We start from the raw sequence: 23,203 nt of genomic DNA, 5'->3' as shown, positions 1-23,203 counted from the left end.
ACATTGAGCAGACATTTATTGAAACTTAATTTAGTGGATATTTAAAATCTTGATACTTTACTAATTCTCGTACATAAAATAATTAGTAGTTTATTCATGTACAAAGTACTTAAAATAATAAATTTAATTAATTACAATAAAATAAACTACCCAATAAACTGTTGAAAAGGGGAAGGTAAAAGAAGATGAGATCTGTGAAGAAATATATAAAACGATATTCCAATAATTACAAGATCCTTCTCCAGCAGGATTGGTTTCCTTGTTTAAATGTATGAGGCACAACCAAGGTTCGAACCTCTTTGAGGTTGGTTTGCTCCTTTTTTCCGAATTATCTAGTGAAAATATCGGCAACCCGAGAAAACGAAAATTTCGCCGATATTTCGGCGAAAATTTCGATTTTTAAGTCCTTGCCCAAATCTGATCTTCTTCTTCTCCTCCTTCTTCCCTCTTCTTTTTCTTATTCTTCCTCCTTCTTCTTCTGCAATTTTTTTTGTTAATTCATGAAGAGACGGATTTGCCCTTACAAATTTGACTAAAATCAGATTGACTAACGGGGGCCGTAACCGCATACACTGATTTTGGGTCGGGATTGTAACGTCATGGTACTGAAGTTAATTCTTTGAAACCTGGTACAAAAGTCAAATTAATATTGTAACAAAAAAAAAACAATGTCAAATTAATATTGTAACAAAAAAAAAAACAATGTCAAATTAATACAAAAGTCATATAACTGTTGAGTCGACCGTGACAACAAAAATACCCATCTCCTTCTGGAAGGATAGTAGTAGTTCGCTAGTAATGAAACGAAAGCGACTCTCTCGCTTGAGAATTGAGATAAGAGTACGATTTGGACCGGTGGGCATTGTGGCCCTTTGCATTTGGATTGAGGCAGGCACGTGGTTGATAGAAGTCGGTTGTCCACGTACAGGCTGTGGATCTTGATCAAGAAATTATCATATATTCTGTGAACTTTCTGTTTAACACGTGAAGAATGTACTACTAACCCAATATAGTTTTCTTTCTTCAGTTCAGAGTTACAATCTATGTTGCTCAGAAAATGCTTCTGGAATTCAAAAGCCATTGGCTCTGTAACTATGAACATAATAAACTGGGTTAATATATATATATAAAGATGAATTATTTCCACTCGATAAATTCAATGAATAACTATATGGTTACACGGTGTGAGAGAATTCTTTGTACCCAAGATACAATAAGGAATGATGGTAAGGATGGCCGCACAAAAATCTGGTCCATCCATAACCGGAATATGGTAAAGCATTGGAAACTAAAACTGTCCAAAGCTCGTCTCCGGTGAAAAAAATATGAAGAATTTAATTTAATTTTCATTAGCCAGCTTAATTTAGCTAATTAATTGATTAAATTAAAGTGTTGTGTGTTGTAGTAAAAAGTAAAAAGTTGGGTCCTTTAGAAATTCCATAGGAACGACTCCTGAGCTAAATTCTCCTCGGCGTAATCAACGGCTGGCGTTTGAGGTGCCGGACTGAAAAACTGACCGTTGAGATCGTCAAAACCCGGGAACAATCCATACTCCGTCGCGTAGTTACCCGACCCGAACGTTCTAAACAAGTCCAAAAACGACTGGTCGTTGTTTTGGTTCACCGTCACGCTAAAGTCACTGTCCATGACGAGGGTCCCACTCCCCTCCGAGACAGACGGGGATTCCGTCTGCTGCTCCGACATGGAAAGATCGGAGTGGCTCCTCGGGACCTGCGGCGGCGGCGGCGGAGGCGGCGGAGGGTTCGCCTCGTTATTGGCGAACCTGGCGGCCTCGGCCTGGATCTCGGCGGGGGAGAGGGAGCGGCCGCCGGAGATGTCTGGAGGGTTGTCGGGGAAGTTGAACTTGGCGGTGCGGCCGCGGAGGCAGAACAGAGCCGCGTCGAAGGCACGCGCCGCTTTCTCGGGGGTGTCGTAGGAGCCCAACCAGATGCGTTCGCGGCTGTTGGGTAGGCGGATCTCGGAGACCCATTTGCCCCACTTGCGCTTCCGAACACCTTTGTACTTGGCGTCGCTTCGCTCCGATGGCTTCCCGATGGTCTGCTTCACCATAAATTGTGCCGAGTTAGATAAAAGAGAGATACAAAGTCTTGTTTGGAGGGACTAGGGAGTGTGATCTGAGTTGAGTTAGGCTTGGGGTTTGCGGCTCTGAGGTATATATATATATGTGCGTGTGTTTCAGTGTTTCAGGTAGCTCGGGACTGTGGAGGGTCAACACTGTGTAGGCGCGTAAAAGAGAAGACGGGACACGTGGCGAGACGAGGGAAGCTAGGAATTGTGATTACGCGGGGAGGGACTTGGGAGAGTGACTCCAAATTTGGAACCACGTGTATGTTATATTTTTCCTCATGCTTCAATTTGGTGGGGAAGGGAAGCCTGTTTTTTTTTTTTTTTTTTTTGTCCTGAACTGATTTGAACTTTAAAAAAGGGATTGAATTGTCTATTTCAATTGGGAAATGAGTAGCAACTTGCACCTTTTGGTCCTTTTCATTTTCCAATCAAACTATCCGAAGTGTGTGGCATTGCTTGTGTTTGATCTAAGACGATTCATAGGTTCAATTTTAGGTGTGGAAACAATCTCTAGTTTTCAATTTCAGGTGTGGAAACGATTTCTAGTTCTTTTTCTAGACCAGATATATATATATCTATATAGATTATGTATTGAATCCACCTAGGAAAAGACTGAACATGAATATGTTCAATGTACATGTACCTATGTACGTTTAACCATTTTCCATGCAATAAACAAGGCAAAACTAGTGAAATCGCCAAAAATAGAGTGATAAGAAGTTAGTGTCAAGTCTCAAGACATGTTCTAATGATAAGGAAGCATCAAAATGGTAGCGAGTAATTAATGAAGAGTTATCTATATATGAGAGCCTATTTGGTAGACCAGGGATCGAAGCAGCAATTATAAGGATTTTTATGCCTAATTTTGATAGCTTTAAAGATGCAGAATTTTCAGTGAATTTTACACAAGAAATGAAAGAAAAGCAAAACATGGAGTGGAAAGATGAACAAAGCCGATAGGATGGCAGGTGAGGCCGATTGAGAATTACTTCTCAATAATAAGACTAAAAAAAATGTCATCGACTTTCGAATTAGTTTCTTATTAGGAGAAAATATTCTAGACAAAATGAGAAGCGTCTCTATCTTAAAGTTAGTTTAGATATATAGTTAGTTCTTCAATATAAGAGAAAATTATACATAGAACAAGAAACATCTCTATTTTAAAGTTGGATTAGATATTCTCCGCTCTTTCAAGTGCTTAACTTGAAATAAGGAACCAAAAAGAAAAGAAATCCCAAAAATTTTAACGAGAGGAACTCGTCCTCGTCCAAAACCCTAGTCGGCGGCAGGTTTTCCAACTGACAGATCGCCCTCGTCCGGTGGCGGCCCTGGCATAGGCCCACCTACGCCGCTTGGTCTGCTGCCGGACGGAGATTGATGGCTAACATTCCGGGGGATCTAGAGGGGTGTTGCTCGGAGTTCCTACAGGCTGGTTTTTGGTTTCAGATTTCGAGTGGAAATCTCCGGGATGCAAGGCCATGCGGTGCAGGATCGATGGTCCTCGTTTGATGCTCCTGAGTCGTCGACGATGCAGGGGGACAAGGATCGAAAGGTGCTAGATCGGTGCAGGTTCGGGGCGATGCGGGTTGTGGTGGCTGGTTCGTGGGTTTTGGTTGTGACGTTTTGGTGCGTGGCAGCAAGGATCCTGGTGAAGCAGTCGTGGCGGCGACGTGGGTCGGCGGAACTGCAACTGCAGTGTTGGTTCAGCGTCTGCTGGAGGTGGAGGCTGGGTCTGGGCCAAGCCAGACCTAATGGGCTTGGGCGGGCCTTTTGTTGCTCTGGACTGGCTATGTTTGGGTTAGGTTTTTGCCCTAGGCCCAATCTCTATGTTTTTAGTTTTGTCTAATTACAATAAATTCCTTGTATTAGGAACACTCTATTTCTTTCTAGCGTCTCTGGAGTAGTACCGAATGAGGATATCCGCTATTTCTTCGCTTTTGAGTGTATAATGAGTAGGACTATATGTATGTACCACTTGTGGGTACTACCACTAGCTTCTTGTCTGTCTCTAAATGAACAGCGGAAGGGTATGTAACGACCTATTCTGACTTCAGATGAATATATTGGCGCCCGGCTTGGGTGAATTCAAAAAAAAAAAAAAAGTGCTTAACTTGAGTATCTAATTTCATTCTAAAAAACAAAACTTGAGTATCTAATTAAATAATTCAAGACCAATTGACAATATATTACATAAAACGTACTCCACTCATTGTCGACGTGGAATACTCTTATTATAAATTGCCACAGCTAATTAAACAAAGAAAATGACATTCGCTTCACACCAAATAATATCATAACATCCAGAGCATATGAAATATTCAAAACCTAATTATTTTATCCGAGTAAACAAAAGACATGCATGTACATCACAAATTATATACGAATAATAAAACGAAAAGTAATGAAGTAAAGTATACTAGGAAGTAGGAACAAATTGCCAAAAGAAAACAAAGTACACTAAGAACGAGGATTCTGCAAGTCCCCGGCCACTAAGAAACCAAATAGATCGATTTTTAATGTAACGTTAGAAAGGCTGCAGGCATTATTAAAACACAATATATATTATGCAAGACATTAGACATGTGTTTCTTATTTCCCATACTATAAACAAATGCTATGTTGAAGTCCAAAACCGTGATCTAAGACCATATCTTCCATCACCTGTGGTTAGCTACTTAGCTTAGCTGCCTCCAGTGAGATACCACATTCGTTTTCCACCCAGAAATGCACGCATGGCAATTCAAATTCAAAAACGTCGTGGACCGAGCACTGTCAACAGTCAACTCGATCATCTACTTACTACGTACGTAGAAATTACTGGAAAAGCCAGTATGCAAATGGTTTTTCTTGATGCTAATTAATTCATATTTTAGTTAAGTTGATAATTTTTTTCAAGTTATAGCCCAAACCCTTATAAACTCATAAGCAAAGTTATATTTTTCCAATAGTTCAGGAACCCTAATATAAACTCAACTAGGAGGAGGAGAACTTTTTTCTTTTTCTTTGGCAGGAAAAACACTTCCCTACGGCGCTGTAATAATCTATCTACCATACTAGCTAGATCAGGGATCTGCTGGGATCGGAAGACCATGTTTCCAAAATTCTCTAGGGTCTTTTTTTTTTTTTTTTGACTCTTGATGACAATGTAAGTATGTAACTCCCCACCCCACCCCATCCTTGATGTCAGTGAGATTTAAACCCGTGACCTTCACAGTGTTAGTTAGGCTAGTTAATCAATAGGCCACGGCTCACCGACAAAATTCTCTAGGGTCTTAACAAAACCTTAGACCGACCCAGTGCATGATTGGATGACAAAATTATTATGAACAAAGGAGTGTTATATATGAATAGGTGTCTTCATTATCTCAAAACTAGCTTGCAACGTCCAAATTAGGGTTTTCTCTTCCACAATCTAATCTCGAATCTTAATTAATTCTTGCAATTTGCAAACAATATCAAGATATCAAGAGTAGCAAGTCTAATTTGGAATATGACCATCAAAATTAACAAAACGGTTATTTCCTTAATTATTACATTACTACAACAATGTAAAGTGTCCAATATCTCATATAGAAGCAAACAATTTGAGTGTGACAATGGATCACTTCCATTAAACAGAGGACAAATCAAGGGTAAAAGCATAAACTAGTTCGTGAGATATATCTTTCATACGTTTGATACCTCCCATATCATAACGATCAAATGGTATTTAGTATTTACATATAAGCAATTTTCTCTCTATAACCTCTTTCAAATTTTAGCTAAAATATATAGTTAAATAATTTCATGACTAAAACCGTCCAATATTTAGATTGGAGTTGAGAGATCATCTTTGCAAAAAAAACAAAAAAACAAAAAAACAAAATTAATTTAGTCATCGAAAACAATTTGGATCTAAATTGCTTTAGGTATCGAAAACATGAATTGCTTTATGATTTGAGCTAAGACATGAAAAAAGTTAGAAAGAAAAGTTACTATTTCATTATATTTATGTAGATTCACTACTTCACCAAGTCAATATTGCACGCATGGCAATGACATGCAATTCTAAGTACGTCGTGAACTAAAAGGTGGCCAAGTAGTCAATACATCCATCGATGGAGACATTAATCGCAGGAAAGCATGCATGAAAATGGTAATTTTTCTCGTTTAATGCTAATTCAAACTTTAATTCATTAATAATTTTCCAAGTCATAATCAACGAGCTAAACGGAGCTTTTGAATTTTTGATAGCTTTATATGCAACTATTAAGTAGCAGCCATACATATGTGCATACGTCAGCTCAAAGCGCAGAAGTAGACAAAACAATCCCCATCGAAAAGTGTCAACTCGCAATGATCAAACTCCCTGGGTAGAGTCAATCCAAGAGAACGAAGAACATCAACAAATATTTCAAAAACGCGTCCAGGCAAAGTACAGTAGCGACGGTCATCGCCGTCGAGATTTGAATTAGATCACCCACGCTGACGCAAATTTGTGAGATAACTAACATTGCGTCATCCACCGGTCGGTATATCTCATCGGTCTAGTCTCATCTCTCATTAGCAAGTTATTGGTTCTTCTGCCCGACCCGAGGACCCGGATATCAGCATATGTAGAAGCGTCCATGCTCGACCAAAACATAACAGAGAAGCCAGCCCCTAATACTCTTCATTGCTATCAAACTTCTAATTTTACCCTGCCCTTTTTTTTCTTTGCCTACACATATTCCAATCCAAACCACCTGCAGCGCTGTCGATCTCGAACAACTCGAATATTTGGTAATTCAAAACCGCCAAGTTCAAGTCATTACCGAGGACCCGCATACAGCATCATGACAAACATAGAATCATTCATAGTGTGTAAATGAAAGTTAGGAATGAGTAGTAAATTAGTAACACAGACATGTATATAAAGTTAGTACGACAAATGATTGTAAACCAACCACGGGAAAAAATGACTGTAAATCACTCGAATTTTCTGATATTATCATTATTATTATTCTTATTAATTATTATTGTTATTATTTATTTGCAAAAGGTAAAATCAATAGCAAGTTATCCGTGAATTAAGGCGTCTTAGCTTAAGACACTTAGAAAGCTGCTTCATTAATTATGACATCGATCTATGAGATAAATTTCTTTTTTTCTTTCTCATTTTCACCCCAAATTTCCCTACATATATAAATGTATCTAGTTAAAAGCTTCTCAGCAATGTAAATCTAAGTATCTAGGTGAAGGAGCGTACAACTAGTTTCTCTTGTCTCCGATAAGAAAGAGATCTCCTATCTTAATTACTACCAATCTATATCATCCCAAAACCATGGTCTCTATCATGTTTTGGTTTGCCAAACAAATAAGACCGAATAATAAAATTAATTACGATGAATTGTGTTCTTAGTTTTCTTCAATATCGCAGTTACTTTTCAGTTCATAAAATTCTCTTCTTCTTCTCGTACATTTATAGTTCAAAATGCATGTTGAAAGAAATGAAACTTGTGTCCATAAAACACACTTTTATACACGATATATATAATCATTGATTATGCATTTACTTTTCATTTTGTCAAGAATGTCTCAAAATCATCTATAAAAATAGGGGGTCTCTATTGAATATTTTACAATAAACATCAAGTAAGGACTTTTAAATGAACGGTTAGATAAATGTAATATATTCTAGTTGATTTAAAAAAAAAAAAAACTTTTAACGTACAAATCATCCATTAAAATAGTGGGTCTCTAGAAGACTCTCTCGATCATCTACTTCCTACGTAGAAATTACTGGAAAAGCTAGCATGCAAATGTTTTTCTTGATGCTAATTCATATTTTAGGATTTTTAGCTAAGCTGATAATTAATTTTTTCAAGTCATATTTAACGAGCTAGGTAGTTTTATGAGCAGCAGCCATGGATGACATATATGCATGCGTCAGCTCAAACTTGACAAAACATTCCCGATCAAAAAGTGTCAACTCGAAATGATACTGGGTAGAGTCAGCGAAAGAGAACGAAGAACATCGAACAAATATTCAACTACGCGCGCGTCAAGTTAGTACTACAGTGATAACCGCGGGAATGAATTAGATTGCATCACCCACGCTGACACAATCTCAAGAGATAACAACGATTGCGTCATCTACCGGCTGTTAACTGGTCAACGTTGAGATCATAGTCAAGTATTCAGTCAACAAAGGACAATTTTTAGGTTATTCACCCCGTTGTCGATTAACATATTTTTACTTAATAAATTTATAATCTAAAGGTGTATATCCTAAATTATCCTTTAAAGATCATCTCTATAAAAAATCAATCGAATCGGAAATCGTTTAATTATTTAATTGAATCAAACAAATGGATGGTTCTAACAACACTTACTACAACCGTCCATGTATTTCATAGAAATGAATAACTAAAAGGTCTTCAATTTGATTGATTTTTTACAGAGCTAATCTTTGTATTACATTATACAACATGAATGGTTGGATTAGAAAATTATAAAGTTATTATGCGTTAATCGCAAGAGATGATGAACATGCTCATTCACCCTAAGGGTGATCCTAAGAATTGTTCGTCAACAAATAAGGTGCTATACAGCTGTAATACATGTAGTGGTGACTCGGTGTGCATTGTTGACGTGTATTTACATGGTGTAATAACTAGGGCTTTTTCTTTTTTCTGCTACTATAAATAGCTATCATGTTGTAATAATTTCTACACTTCATTAATTGCAAAAACTCTCAGATACTCTCTCTCTCTGTAAGTTCTTCTTCTTCATGGCGATCATGTTATCATGGTATCAGAGCTATAGCTCTTTATTCTATATGCTAGTTCATACCAGTAGATGTTGTCGATCCTCTTCATGCTTCCGCCTTTAAGTTCTTGTGTACTTCGTCAGGTGAAAACCCTAGATCTATGATTTCGTCTTTGATTCTACGATTCACGTTCTCAATGGCACCTAATGGTGAGCTCAGATTACACTTTGAATCTCTATTTCACGCTCTCATATTTGGTTGAGATCTATAGCTGTTACTTTGTTTCGTGCTCTTTTTGTTCTATGATTTGTGAGAGATAATGATAGAAAAATTAGTTGCGATATTTGATGATTCTAGTTTGTGAAAGTTGATGATGAAATTGTTGATAATTTGTTGAACATTTGCGATAACATAATAGATTGATAACATAATTGTGTTGGTTGTGAGCAAGTTCTCTGATAAAAGTTCTATAATCTGTTGATTTGTGATAATTACTGAAGCTATGATCATGACACAATCTGAGATCAACAACAATAACCTTTCGGTTGAGTGAGAATAATTTTGTGAAGTGGAGCTTTCAATTTCAAGTTGTACTTGAAGGAAATGATCTATTTGGATATTTTGATGGTACATATCCTTGTCCTCCTTGTTTTGCTCTCACTGAGGATGATGAAGTCACAAGTGAGATCTCTATGGCTTATAAGCTGTGGAAGAAAACATAAAAAGCACTGCTTGGTCTCTTGATGGCAACTCTTGATGATGATATTATGGAGATTATAGTAGGGAGTAAATCTTCACATGATGCATGGCTTGCTTTGCTTGAGAGGTTCTCCACTGTTTCCAGAGCTAACATCATCCAGCTCAAAACTAATCTGCAAACTATCAAGAAGGGTGCTGACACTATTGACAAGTATCTTCAGCGCATTAAACATGCAAGAGATCAATTTAGCTCTGTGGGAGTCACACTTGTTGATGAGGATATTGTAGTTGTTACATTAAATGGACTACCAAATGAATATTCTATGATAAAGACTGTCATCAAGGCAATAAATACACCAATCTCACTGAAGGATTTCAGAGCTCAACTGTTGGTTGCTGAAAGAGATGTTGAGTTGCAGCTTGTGCCTCATGTGTCTATGTGAGCAATGGCTGCCAAAGGCTCTTCCTACAGAGGGAACACTAATGTACAATTTTCTGGATCATCTAGCAACTACAATGGTGATAAGGGAAAGATAGAATGGAATGATAATAACTCTAAACAGCAGTCTTGGTCTAACAATGGCAAGTTTTCCCAAGGTGGGGAGTCTAATGGTGGAGGCTTTAAGAGTTATAATGGAATGGAGTGCCAAATATGTGGTAAGAAGGGACATACAATGCAAACAATTGCTATCAGAATGTTGAATGCCACATTTGCCACAAGAAAGGCCATATTGCTAGCAAGTGTTTTCAGAATCCTGCCAACAATCAAGGTGCTGAGTATAGAAACAATATTGGTACTTCTCCTAAATGTTAAATTTGCAGTAAGAAGGGCCATACAGCTATTAATTATTTCTATCGAAGTGATATACCTCTTTATCATCCTTCTCGATCTGTTGTGGTGTGCCAAATCTGTGGTCTCATGGGACATGTTGTACTCAATTGTCATCACAGGAGCAACTATGTTTATCAAGGTTCTGAGCCTCCTGCCTCACTCACTGCTTTGACTGCACATACTAACTGTTTAGGTGCAAGTTCTTCAAGTTCTCACAATGCCAATAATACTGAGGTGTGAATTGGAGACACTGGTTCAACTCATCACATGACATCTGATCTGAGGAACCTTTCCATTGCTCATCCATTTGACTCCAACAATACCATTACAATTGGTAATGGAGAAGGTTTACATGTTAAACACATTGGTGTTGGACATATTACACATGCAACTCATACTTTTAAACTGAACAATGTTCTACATGTTCCTAGCTTAGCAGTCACTACACCAAAAATGGTCTTTTACGGCGCACAAAAATGGGCTGTAAAAGCTCGCGCCGTAAAAGACCCATGTCTTTTACGGCGCGCAAAAATGCGTCATAAAAGAACAATTAACGCGCCGTAAAAGTGGTTCCACAAATATTATTGAGGTCATTTACGGCCCACGTTGCACGCCGTAAAAGACCTCCTATTTAAGGCATATCCCTGCATGCCGTAAAAAAGTGACTGAATTTCTATTTACGGTGTACTCTGCGCACCGTAAATGAGGTCTTTTCAAACAAAAAAAAATTATATTGCTCAAATGTCATATTCATATTACCCTCATGTCATATATATAAGAAGCTGAATGTAAAAGAAACACTTCATAAAATTTTCATCCGTAACAGATGCCACTACATATATCTTACACTTAACTCGATAAGATGAGAACAAAATCAAATCTGTAAGACTTATTATCACACCACTCTGCAATAATCTCTTTATGGGCTAAAGAATCCATCCTTCCCAATCCTATCGTAGTGTATCTGCACATGACAAATATAATGAAAACCTAGTCATGAATTAAACCTGCAAAATCAAACTGACTTGCGTTACTTAACCATCACAATAATTATAAGGGAAAAGCTATACCTTAAGAAAACGATTCCAATTCTTGCAGTTCTGCAGATCAAGTTTCGCAACATCCTTTCCATATCTACAAAGATAACATCATTCAATATAATACCAAAAGTAGTATTGTCTTTGCCACTAAATAATAGATAGCAAGCAGCACAAACCTTATTGCAGTTTGAATTAAAGAGCTATCATCAACTGATGGATCACCACCATTAGTGGAATTCCATGGACCACCAATTGTCATGAATGAGCGGTGTTTTTAAGGATGGCAAACCTAATGATATTGCATATATAAGGGGTATGCGATCATCAGAACTTCTTTCAGATGACAGCTCCTCTAAAGCATTCTTGCTTATCCCACTCATCAAGATAATTTGGAAGAGGGATACAAAAGTAGGATAGTCATGATCTCTGTATTAACAGAAAGAAAATAGACAATGTCAGGATCATATATATGTATTAACAGAAGCAAAACCGACAATGATCATGCTTAGAATCTTCAATTATGTTGAATGTAAACTCTAATTTGAAGAAGGTTCCAAATATTTCTCTATTCCAGGAATTAACACTGGTTAGTTACCTAACTTTTGGGCAATTTAAAGAATAGGAAACGCAAGGATTCTATACAAAAACACTGGTTAGTTACCCATCACGTTTGAATGTAAGTTTGTCAGGCCCACCATTTCCGTCTTTCTTATAATCAAATAATTCATGTCTTTGTGCATGACTGCATGGCTGCGAAATGAAGCTGTCAAAAAACTGTTACAAAGACATAAAACAACTTTTAGGATCATTTTTTTTTTTTCAGATACTGTAGGAAATGACTCATGAAGTTTACAATTTTATGCATCAACAAGAAACAATAATAAAAACTTATATAAAATAAGAATACAATAAATGGACAGAAAATATATTTATATCTCGTCCAAGTCCACATGGCAATCGAATTTGGGACATACCTGCAAAGAGCAGTATGACAGCACAAAGCATGAGAGAGCAAGAGAACAAGTAGACCCAAACCTGGATGAACCAAGCATGCTAAAGTAATTGCAGCAAGTGCTGTAACCATTAGTGGATTAGCTCTTACAACCCTTACCACCTGTTCATAAAAGAGTCGTGTCAAAGTTCATGAGTCAGCATTTCAACCTTTTTCAAGAACTGAAGGAAACAAAAAGGGGAAGTAATGGTCAAAGGGGGTTATAATCTTTTAAAATTGTAAGTGGAAGTGCACAAAATCACCAAACACAGCGATATAAAGACATTCAAACACAGTTTCTAATAGCTACATGTGCAAGACACCAGTTCATAAAAATGCTTGAGCTGGTAATGATGATATTGTACTACAAGATAAAGTTTACCTTCCATGAACAGAAAACAGAGGCTATATTCACAAACCATTGAGAAGTTTTTCCCCCCAATTGAAACCTGCAAAAAAATAATTCCTATCATTCCATTATTGGCACTAGTAAACACGTAATCTTTTATCCAATTTTGTATAAAGAGCAATAAAGCAAGCTTACTGACCTTTTCTTGATGAAAATATGTAGCAGAGCAGCCCCATAAAAGGCGAACTGGGATATCAAAATCAGAATGGCTATGAAGCCATTAGCAAGGAAATAGCAGACAACTGATACAATGGTGAAGCTAGCAAATGAAGGAGAAGGTTGAGAAATCCAAAAACCAACGAGTAAAGAAAGACCGATTGGTGCAATAGACAACGAATATTTCTCACACCAGAATCATTGATACAAATTATATACAAAAACATCTAATCATAAACAAGAATGGGTTTTGAATCCGAATCCGAATCCAAGATCCAACCACAGAAAACAACAAACCGAATAGATGAGCATATACAAATTGAAACAGAGATAGCTAAGCGATCTGGGTGGTGGCCCAGAAAATTGGGAAAATCAAAAAACAGGTGAAGATATCATAAAGATGAGATTTTGATTTCAGAATTTAGAGGATTACATGTAAAATACCAATCTTTACTTGGAGAGAGAGAGATAAGGAGGGTCCTGGTGGTGGTGGTGGTACAGGATCTCTGTGCAACTGGGGGTGGCTTTAGAGAATCTGAAGAACAAGGGCCTATCGTCGCCCTACTGTCAATGAACTCCCTCACCTCTACTGACAGTGAACTTCAAAGGCGTCCCCCTATCGTCGCCGCTCAAATCGAACTGTGTAATGTACTTAATTGAAACAGAATCGCAATCAACTTCAATCCAATGCAACTAAAACAATTCCAAAAAAGCTCAAATTCAAATTAAAAAAGCACAAAGAAAAATAGAGTGAAGTTCACGCACCTTCAACCTCGTGACTGCTCTTCAGGGGTTCCAAATCCTTCACTTTCCTTGAGGAACTTCTTCTTCAATCCCTGATTTCTGATCTCTCCTCGCCTACATAGAGAACCGGGCCGTCGCCTCCTTGGTGATACCCTGCCTTTCCGATGCTCACACCTACAAATCCAAAACAATTGGTTTGATTGGTTGGACTTAGGGTTTTCAGATGAATGGAAAGAGGGCTTACGATACCGACGAGCTCACATCGCTACTCCTTGTCACCGTCATCGACCAGAAGCATCATCGGTCCTTGTGTCGGCGTCGGACTTCTGAATATCTCTTGGGCTTTCGGTGGATCTAGAGATAGAAAGCGTCGCTCTGCGCCATATTGTTCAAATCCCAATCCTCCTCCTGCTCGGGCAGATGGTGTTCGACGAAAGCAGTGGAGGCGGGGGGGGGGGGGGGGGGGGCGGAATGGAACGGCAGAGATGATGAGTGGGGAGGATCGGCAGTGGGGAAGAGAGTGAGGTAGAGGAAGAGGGAAAGGGGAGATGAGAAAAGAAAATGTCCGCTTCTAAGAGATAGAATAAGAAGAGGACTGAAAATGGAGTTTGAGACTAATAAAAAGTCAGGAGGGAATTTCAACTTTTAGCTAATAAAATGGGCGGGCTATGGCATTTAAGGCGTGCTCTTGACTCATGCCGTAAAAAACTTAACATATATGCCTTTTACGGCGTGCAAAAAATGAGTGCTGTAAATGTGTATATATATTTACGGCATGCAAGAGATGTGCACCGTAATTGTATTGTAACATTTACGGCGCGCAAGAAATGTGAGCCGTAAAAGACTAAACACCTATGACTTTTACGGCGTGCAATACATGTGCGCCGTAAATGTATATACATTTATATACATTTACGGCGCACATCAATCGTGTGCCGTAAATGTATGTCATTTACGGCGTGCTTTTTTGTGCGCCGTAAATTTCGCGCAGTAAAAGCCTACTTTTGGTGTAGTGAGTTAATCTGCTTTCTTTCAATAAGCTATGCAAAGATAATCACTGCTTCATCACCATGGATGATATTGATATATGTGTGCAGGACAAGGCAACAAAAGCTCCTTATTTACATAGGAAAGAGTAATGGGGAAGGTCTCTTTCTCTTCAAATCACCAAAATCCATTCCTTCATTTCAGTATGCTCAAACTGCTTATGTTGGAGCTGCTGTCAAATGCTCACTATGGCACCAAAGACTTGGCCATCCTTCTTCAGATGTAGTGTCTAAAATGTTTTCATTGTCTAAAGTCACATATAATAATGATCAAGCTTCTCATACTTGCATGTGCACACTGCCTTGCTGGCAAGATGCATAGATTGCATTTTCCTGAGTCTGTTTCCAAGTCTATACTTCCATTTCAAAAGGTACATTTTGATCTTTGGGGTCCTGCTCCTTGACTGCCCATTGAAGGCTTCAAATACTATGTGACCTTCATAGATGATTGTACCAAGTTTGTATGGGTTTATCCACTCATCAATAAATCTAATACTTTTGCCACTTTTGTCAAGTTTCTTAACTTTGTTTCCACTCAATTCAAGCAGAATATTCTTTCACTGCAAACTGATAGTGGTGGTGAATACAACAACAAGGCTTTCAGGAATTATCTTGATCACAAAGGCATTTTACATTTGATCACATGTCCTTATACTCCCCAACAAAATGGGGTAGCTGAAAGAAAGAATCGACACATTGTTGAAACTTGCATAACTCTCATGTCTGCTGCTAAATTGCCTAAGCCTTTCTGGTTTCATGCTGTTGCTCATTCTGCCTATCTTATTAATCGAATGCCTTGTAGGTCATTGAATTTGTCATCTCTTTATATCCAAGTCTTTGGTTCTGTACCTGATCTTAGACATCTTAAGATTTTTGGTTCAGCTTGCTATCCTTTACTTCAACCTTATTGTCATGATAAGCTTGATCCTAGGACCATTATGTGTGTATTTTTGGGATATGCCTTAGGATACAAGGGAGTGTTCTGTTACAGCATTGAGAAAAATAAGCTTTGGATGAGTAGACATGTTATTCATGATGAATCAATCTTTCCTTTTCACCTCTCTGGTGATGGCAAAGCTAAAGTGTCTTCTGCTCCTATTGTGTCTCATTCCCCATCTATCTCTATCTCACCTTTTTTCCCATCTATGATGCCTATTCTTTCTTCTGATCAGCTGCAAGTGGTATTTCCCTTTGCCATGTGTTTGGCTCCAATTTTGTTGCAGCTGGTCAACAGTCTCTTTTCTGCGCGGGCGTGCCAGCACCGTTCGGGTGCGGTCGTCGGGGGTGTCCCTTGACCTGACTTCTATCAAGCGATTGTAGACGAGGAGAGCACCAACCTCGTCGTGGGATTCTTTATGCCTCGTGGCGAGGACTTTTACTGAGCTTCTTGAAAATCACAATCGATACTCGATGTTGTAGATCGAGCAGAGCGAGAACCACTGGGAAGTAGAGAGAACTTGCTAAAGCGTGACTTTAGCTTGGCTGGGTTGCTAGGGCGTTACCCTTGCTTGGCTGGTTCTGTAACCGTTGTGGTCGCGGCACTACCGTCGGCTCCCGAGGAGACTAGGACCGAAGCACGTTGACAGAGGGTTTGGTGGCACTGAAAGTCGGCTTCTGAGAAGACTAGGACTAGGAGTGTGATCACCGATAAGAGAAAGAGAAGGAGATGAGTTGCTCTTAGAGAGGTTGCTCTAGAGAGAACTTAGATCATCTTAGAGATGTTGTTGAATTGTGTTGTCGTTTCTTTCTACGAGGGCGTTACCCTTGCTTGGCTGGTTCTGTAACCGTTGTGGTCGTGGTACTACAATCGGCTCCCGAGGAGACTAGGACCGAAGTACGTTGACAGAGGGTTTGGTGGCACTGATAGTCGGCTCTTGAGGAGACTAGGACTTAAAGTGTGATCACCGATAAGAGAAAGAGAAGGAAAGGAGTTGCTCTAGAGAGAACTTAGATCATCTTAGAGATGTTGTTGAATTGTGTTCTTTTTTGATACTTGTTGTAGCCTCTATATATAGGCTACCAAGCAACACTATTTGGCCTTAAACAACTCATAATGGGTTAGGTTTTAACACTTAAACATTAATGAAATGTTAGGTTTAAGCACTTAAAACACTAATGGAATGTTAGGTTTAAGCACTTAAACACTAATGGAATGTTAGGTTTAAGCACTTACTGCTCCAATTTTGCTGCAGCTATATCTCCACCAAGAACTCAAAATGGGCCTTCGACCTCTTCACATCAAATGATCCACAATGAGTGTAGATCATTGTGGCAAATTTTTAGAGCTTTCTTCCATGTGGTTGGGCCGGAAACGCTGCTGGACCTCTTACAGGTCCAGTTTTCCAGTTTTGCTTCTGCAGAAAATTGGACTGATTTTTTGAAGGCCTTCCACTCAAAACTAGCTCTGGAACTCTTCATAAGAAATGATTCTTGAGCTGTCTAGAATGGATCTGCAGAGTTTCAGCTGATTTAGAGTTCATTTGATCAGTATTCCACCCCTCCTTCCTTGTCTATCTCGGTTTCTCCTAGCCGAAGTAGGAAAATGTGCTAAAGTTGACTTTTCATGCTTCCATAGTAGGCTTTATTTAGCCTCTAAATATATATTTCGAACTTGTCGACAATATATAGCTTGAGCCACTGACTTTGGCTCAATTTCTCCAAGACGTGCCTTGTCAGGCAAAAATGCTCATTTTGGGTACAAACACGCACCATGAACTCTCAGCCTTCTGCTGCTATCCCAGCCTTGGCTGATGGGGGGCTTAGTGTTGATTCTGATTCTGATAATGGGAATTTTGAACCTCCTCCATTGAATACTGATAGTGGTTTTGGTAATGGGGATTCTGGTGATAGTGGTAATGATGGAAATGACAGGTTTATAGAGAATGACTCTATCGGTTCATCTCAGACTGATGCAACTATACAGGATAATGGTCATGCTCTATCACAAGAGTTACAATTTATTAATGATCCAGCACTTGCATATAACAATCACTCCATGCTAACTAGAGCTAAGAATGGAATAGTAAAAAAGAAGTCATTTGATGAGTTTTATGCTTACTCATGTGTTGTTCAACACAATCTACTTGATGAGTTGTCTTTCTTTAGTGGTCTTAGTGCTGTTATTGATATTCATGATCCTGTTGAACCAAAAAGCTTTAAGGCTGCTGTAGGTATACCTGAATGGGATGTTGCTATGCATGAAGAAATAGATGCATTGAAAAAACAAGGTACATGGGAGCTTGTTCCATTTCCAGATGGTAAGAATATTGTTGGAAGCAAATGGGTGTATAAAATCAAGAAAAATTCTGATGGAAGTATTTCAAGATTTAAAGCAAGGTTGGTTGCTCAAGGATATAGTCAAGAAGAAGGTCTATACTATGATGAAACCTTTAGTCCAGTTGTGAGACATAGTACAGTGAGAATTATTCTTTCTCTAGCTGCAATGTATAACTGGGAATTAAGGCAACTTGATGTTAAGAATGCTTTCTTGCATGGTGATCTTAAAGAAGAAGTATACATGCATCAACCTCATGGATTTGTTGATCCACTTCATCCAAATCATGTCTGCCTACTCAAAAAATCACTTTATGGCTTGAAGCAAGCATGCACCTAGAGCTTGGAATGAAAAAATCACCAACTTTCTTCCTGCTTTGGGTTTTTAATTCTCTCATTTTGATCCAAGCCTGTTTGTTAAGACTACAAGTGATGGGATCGTTGCATTACTTCTTTATGTTGATGATATAGTGATAACTGGATCTGACAAGAATGGTGAATCATCTGTTATATCTGAACTCAATGATGTGTTTAATATGAAAGATCTTGGACCTCTGTCCTATTTTCTGGGAATAAATGTTCAATACAAAGATACAGGTCTTTTCTTGTCACAAGAGAACTATGCAAAGGAGTTGATAGCCAAAGCCGGATTAGAAATCTGCAGAGAGTGTAATACTCCATGTTTACCTCACTTTCAGTTTCTTAAAAATGAAGGTACAACCTTGTCCAATCCTACTCTTTATAGCAGCATTGTTGGTGCATTACAATATTTGACTTTTACCAGACCAGATATAGCTTATGTTGTAAATACTGTGTGTCAATTTATGGCTACTCCAACTGATGTGCATTATGCTTCTGTTAAGAGGATCTTGAGATATCTGCAAGGTACTATGTCTAAAGGGCTATTTTATAAGTATGGCAATAGTGATGCATACATTAATGCTTTTTTTGATGCTGATTGGGCTGGTGATATAAATCAAAGAAGATCAACTACAGGCTTTATTGTATATCTTGGACATTGTCCTGTGTCATGGCAGTCAAAGAAACAAGGTTCAGTTTCTAGAAGCTCAACTAAAGCCGAATATAGAGCACTAGCCAATACTGCTGCAGAAATATCATGGATGAGACACATTCTTTGTGATTTGCAAATTAGGATTCCAGCTCCACCCTTGTTGAAATGTGATAATCTTTCTGCTCTTGCCTTGTGCTCAAATCCTGTTTTTCACTCAAGGATCAGACATCTTGATAATGACTTTCTTTTTGTCAGAGAAAGAGTTCAAAGACAAGACCTTCTGCTACAATATGTGCCTACAGAAAGTCAAACTGCTGATGTTTTCACTAATTAAAGGCTTGCACAATCCTGTGTTTAAGCAACATTGTATCAATCTCAGTGTGTTATCCCCCACTGAGATTGAGAGGGGGTGTTAACAGGTCAACGTTGAGATCATAGTCAAGTATCTAGTCAACAAATAAGGTGTTATATAGCTGTAATACATGTAGTGGTAACTCGGTGTGCTTTGCTTACGTGTATTTATATGGTGTAATAGCTAGGGCTTTTCTTTTTCTGCTACTATAAATAGCTATCATGTTGTAATAATTTCTACACTTCATTAATTGCAAAAATTCTCAGATATTTTGTCTGAAGCTCTCTCTCTCTCTCTCTCTCTGTAAGTTCTTCTTCTCTCTCAAGCTTGTGATTCATGGCGATCATGTTATCACCGGCGGCCTTTTTGATTGGTCCATTACCGTCCGGCCAGTCTAATACATCTCTTAATAATCTCATGGCAAATATTAGGGTGATCGATTTGATGAGGAGGAGGAGGATGATGATGAAGGCTTGCCACTTGCTCTATTGGCATTGCATGTCGGCACATGGGACGACATAGATGATTGATCGATCTGCAACCACCGGACAATGAAATCTCCATGATAATAGTTTGGTTAGAATTTGTGGCTTTGATACCATTATTGGAATTTGGTGCGGAAGCTTTGGAAATAGTGGGTTAGAAGTTAGGACAATGTGTTTAGGACAAAGTATTTAGGAGCTGGAAGTTGGGAGAAGATGTTATTAGAACAACTATGCTAGGAGGATATGATTTGGAGAAGAAGCAATTGAAATAGAGGAGGGAATGATAGCAATACTTTGAAACTTTCAATTGTATTGCTTAACTTGCTTCTTGTTCTTTTGATTCCTTGATTGCTTGATTACATTACATATCTATAGACCTTGATGGATCATTCTAGACCTTGATAGACTTGTTCGATTCTTCTAGATCTTAATTACACTTGCATGATTCATCTAGAGCCTTACCATTCTTTCATGGTAGTTCTAGAGACTTCCTACACTTATACTTACATGATAAGTCTAGAAACTTCTTGCACTAGCTATCATGATCATACTAGATCATATTCTAGATTACTCTAGCAACTCTTAATTCTTAAACGTCTCTTGATTGCTCTAGACTTCTCTAGATTGATGTAGATTATCTTAAATGTTTCAATGTGCATTAACTTTCAACAAGTTTGAACACGGCATGAGAATAAACCAAAATACAGGTGGATCTATATCTTCTTCTACCTTCCAACAAATAACACACGACGGTTATTTGATCTATATATAAATAGTTTCTAATTCTATATATATAAATAGTTTCTAATTCTAACACAACTAGGAGGGAGAGTTGTTTTTTCTTTTTCTTTGGCAGGTAATTAAAATCACTTCCCTATGGCGCTATAATAATGTATCTACCACATACTGGATTAGGGATCTGCTGGGATCGAAAGAACATGTTTCCAAAATTCTCTAGGGTCTTAACAAAACCTTAGACCGACCCCATCCATGATTGGGTGACAAAATTACCATTATAAGCAAAGGAGTTATATATGAAGGTACATGTCTTCATTATCACAAAACTTGCCTACAACGTCCAAAACTCCAAATTAGGGTTTTCCCTTCCACACTAAGATATGGATTCCAATGTCTATCGATCTCGAGTTTTAATGATTTATTGCAATTTGCAAACAATATCAATTTAGATACCATGAGTAACAAGTCTAATTTGGAATATGACCCTCAAAATTAACAAAACGGTTATTTTCTTATTACATTACACATAATTAGTTCTATTACAACAATGTAAAGTTTCCTATATCTCATGTAGAAGTAAACAATTGGAGTGTGAAAATGGATCGGATCACTTCCATTAAATAGAAGTAAACCATTGGAGTGTGAAAAGACACATCTCACGAATTGGTCGAAGCTTTCACCCTTGATTTGTAAGCTTAAACTAGTTCGTAAGATGTGTCTTTCTTAAGATTGTTATCTCTCATATCATGACGATCAAATGGGACGTTGAAGTCTAAAATCGAAATCTATGGTGTATATATAGTATATACATATACAAGGAATGTTAGCAATTTTTTCTACTTTTCCAAATTTTAGCTCAAATATATAGTTAAACAATATATTTTATTAGGGTTGAGAGATCATCTTTGAAGAAAAAAAAATCAACTATCGAAGTAATTTAGTCTTCGCAAACAATTAATTTGGATTCTGAATTGCTCTTGGTATCGATAACAGTAAATATATTGCTTTATGATTTGAGGTAAATCTTGAAAAAAAATAGAAAGAAAAGTTACTATAGCATTCATCTATATACATACATTCACTACTTCTTCGATCACCATGTCAATATTGCACACATGGCAATGACATGCAATTCTAAGTACGTCGTAACCTAACTGCCAAATCCATCGTTGGAGACATTAAGCACTGGAAAGCATGCATGCATGCAAATGATAATTTTCTCGTTTAATACTAATTCATTAAAGAGTTTTTCCAAGTCATAATTAACGAGCTAAAACGTGGCTTCTGATAGTTATATATGTCCACTATTGAGTAGCAGCCATACATATGTGCATGCACCGGCTCAAAGCCCAGAAGTAGACAAAACGCTCCCCATCGAAAAGTCTCAACTCGCAATGATCGAACTCTACGCAGTAGAGAGTCGATCCAAGAGAACGAAGAACATCAACAAAGATTCAAAAACGCGTCCAACCAAAGTACAGTAGCTAAGGTCGTCGCCGTCGAGATTTGAATTAGATCACCCACGCTGACGCAATTTTGTGAGATAACTAACATTGCGTCATCTACCGGTGGGTATATCTCATCGATCTAGTCCCATCGATTCTCTCAATAACAAGTTACTGGTTCTGCCCGACCCGAGGATCCGGATATTAGCATATGTAGTAGCATCCATCTCGACGAAAACATAACAGAGAAGGCGGAGGAGCTGCGCATATATATATGTTCAAGTCATTACCTGAAGACCCGCATATGTACTGGAAATCACTTGTACTCTCAAGTTGCTATCGAACTTCTAATTTTACCATGTTCTTTTTGTTCTGTGCCTACACATAACACATATTCCCCTCCAAACCGCCAAGTTCAAGTCATTACCTGAGGACCCGCACATATACTGGAAAACAGCATCGTCATCACAAAATATAGTAGCATCGATCCGATCATTCATATTGTGTAAATGAAACTATGAAAGTTAGGAATGAGTAATAAAGTAGTAAGTAGTAACACAAACATGTAGATAAAGTTACTAAGACAAATGAATGTAAACCAACTACGCCAAATGACTGTGAATTAAATCACTCTGATTTTTCTTATATTATTAGTATTTTTTCTTGCGGGTAAAACTAATAGCAGGTTATTTGAGAATTGAGTTAATTTAGGTTAAGCCACCTCATTAATTACGAGATCTATGAGATAAAATTCTTTTTCTTTCTCATTTCCACCCCAAATAATTATACAAGTTAAAACCGGTTCTATTCACACCTCCTCTATTAATATTTAGACCTCCCTCAATACTTTTTACCATAAAACTTCCAATTCAGTCCTTTATTATTTTCTCTCTACAGCTCTTCTTCTTCCTCTTTCTTCAAGAAAAATAAGGGAATCCAGATACACAACAGGATTCAATGATTTCTTTAATTAGGTGAAGACAAAATTGCAATCAGAATAAACAATGAATTGGCTCATCCATTTTGTTTGATAAACACATCAAGTTTTATGATTAGGTAGCTTACATGCAGATTGCTTTTGCTCCAGTATGATTTAATAGGTTAAAGGGGACGTTGGTTTGATTGGAGAGACTGCATTGGAGTTTGATAATTTAAATAAAATG

General features: G+C 38.0%; 2 protein-coding genes across 2 annotated transcripts in view; both read right to left on the bottom strand.

Moving 5' to 3' along the window:
- Positions 1–1,121: 1,121 nt before the first annotated feature.
- LOC133727137 (ethylene-responsive transcription factor ERF017) lies at positions 1,122–2,159 on the bottom strand. The gene has a single exon (XM_062154762.1). It carries the CDS (start codon positions 2,068–2,070, stop codon positions 1,429–1,431), a length of 642 nt encoding a protein of 213 aa, XP_062010746.1. The 5' UTR covers positions 2,071–2,159; the 3' UTR covers positions 1,122–1,428.
- Positions 2,160–11,408: 9,249 nt separating this feature from the next.
- LOC133714360 (uncharacterized) overlaps positions 11,409–23,203 on the bottom strand; it is a 70,526-nt gene continuing 58,731 nt past the window's right edge. Inside the window, exons 2-7 of the mRNA XM_062140460.1 lie at positions 12,929–13,048; positions 12,763–12,829; positions 12,364–12,503; positions 12,051–12,152; positions 11,566–11,815; positions 11,409–11,483 (exon numbers count right to left, since the gene is read on the bottom strand). Of these exons, the coding sequence (XP_061996444.1) occupies positions 11,617–11,815; positions 12,051–12,152; positions 12,364–12,473 (411 nt within the window). The 5' untranslated portion in view covers positions 12,474–12,503; positions 12,763–12,829; positions 12,929–13,048 and the 3' untranslated portion in view covers positions 11,409–11,483; positions 11,566–11,616. The remainder of the gene's footprint in view (positions 11,484–11,565; positions 11,816–12,050; positions 12,153–12,363; positions 12,504–12,762; positions 12,830–12,928; positions 13,049–23,203) is intronic.

Source organism: Rosa rugosa, chromosome 1, assembly GCF_958449725.1.
Source record: "Rosa rugosa chromosome 1, drRosRugo1.1, whole genome shotgun sequence".
Classification (NCBI taxonomy): Eukaryota; Viridiplantae; Streptophyta; class Magnoliopsida; order Rosales; family Rosaceae; genus Rosa; species Rosa rugosa.
The sequence above is the reverse complement of the archived record's forward strand: the minus strand, read 5'-3'. Positions and strand labels throughout refer to the sequence as shown.

Coding starts and splice junctions, on each gene's coding strand:
- LOC133727137 (XM_062154762.1), bottom strand. CDS start 2,070: ATGGTGAAGCAGACCATCGGGAAGCCATCGGAGCGAAGCGACGCCAAG.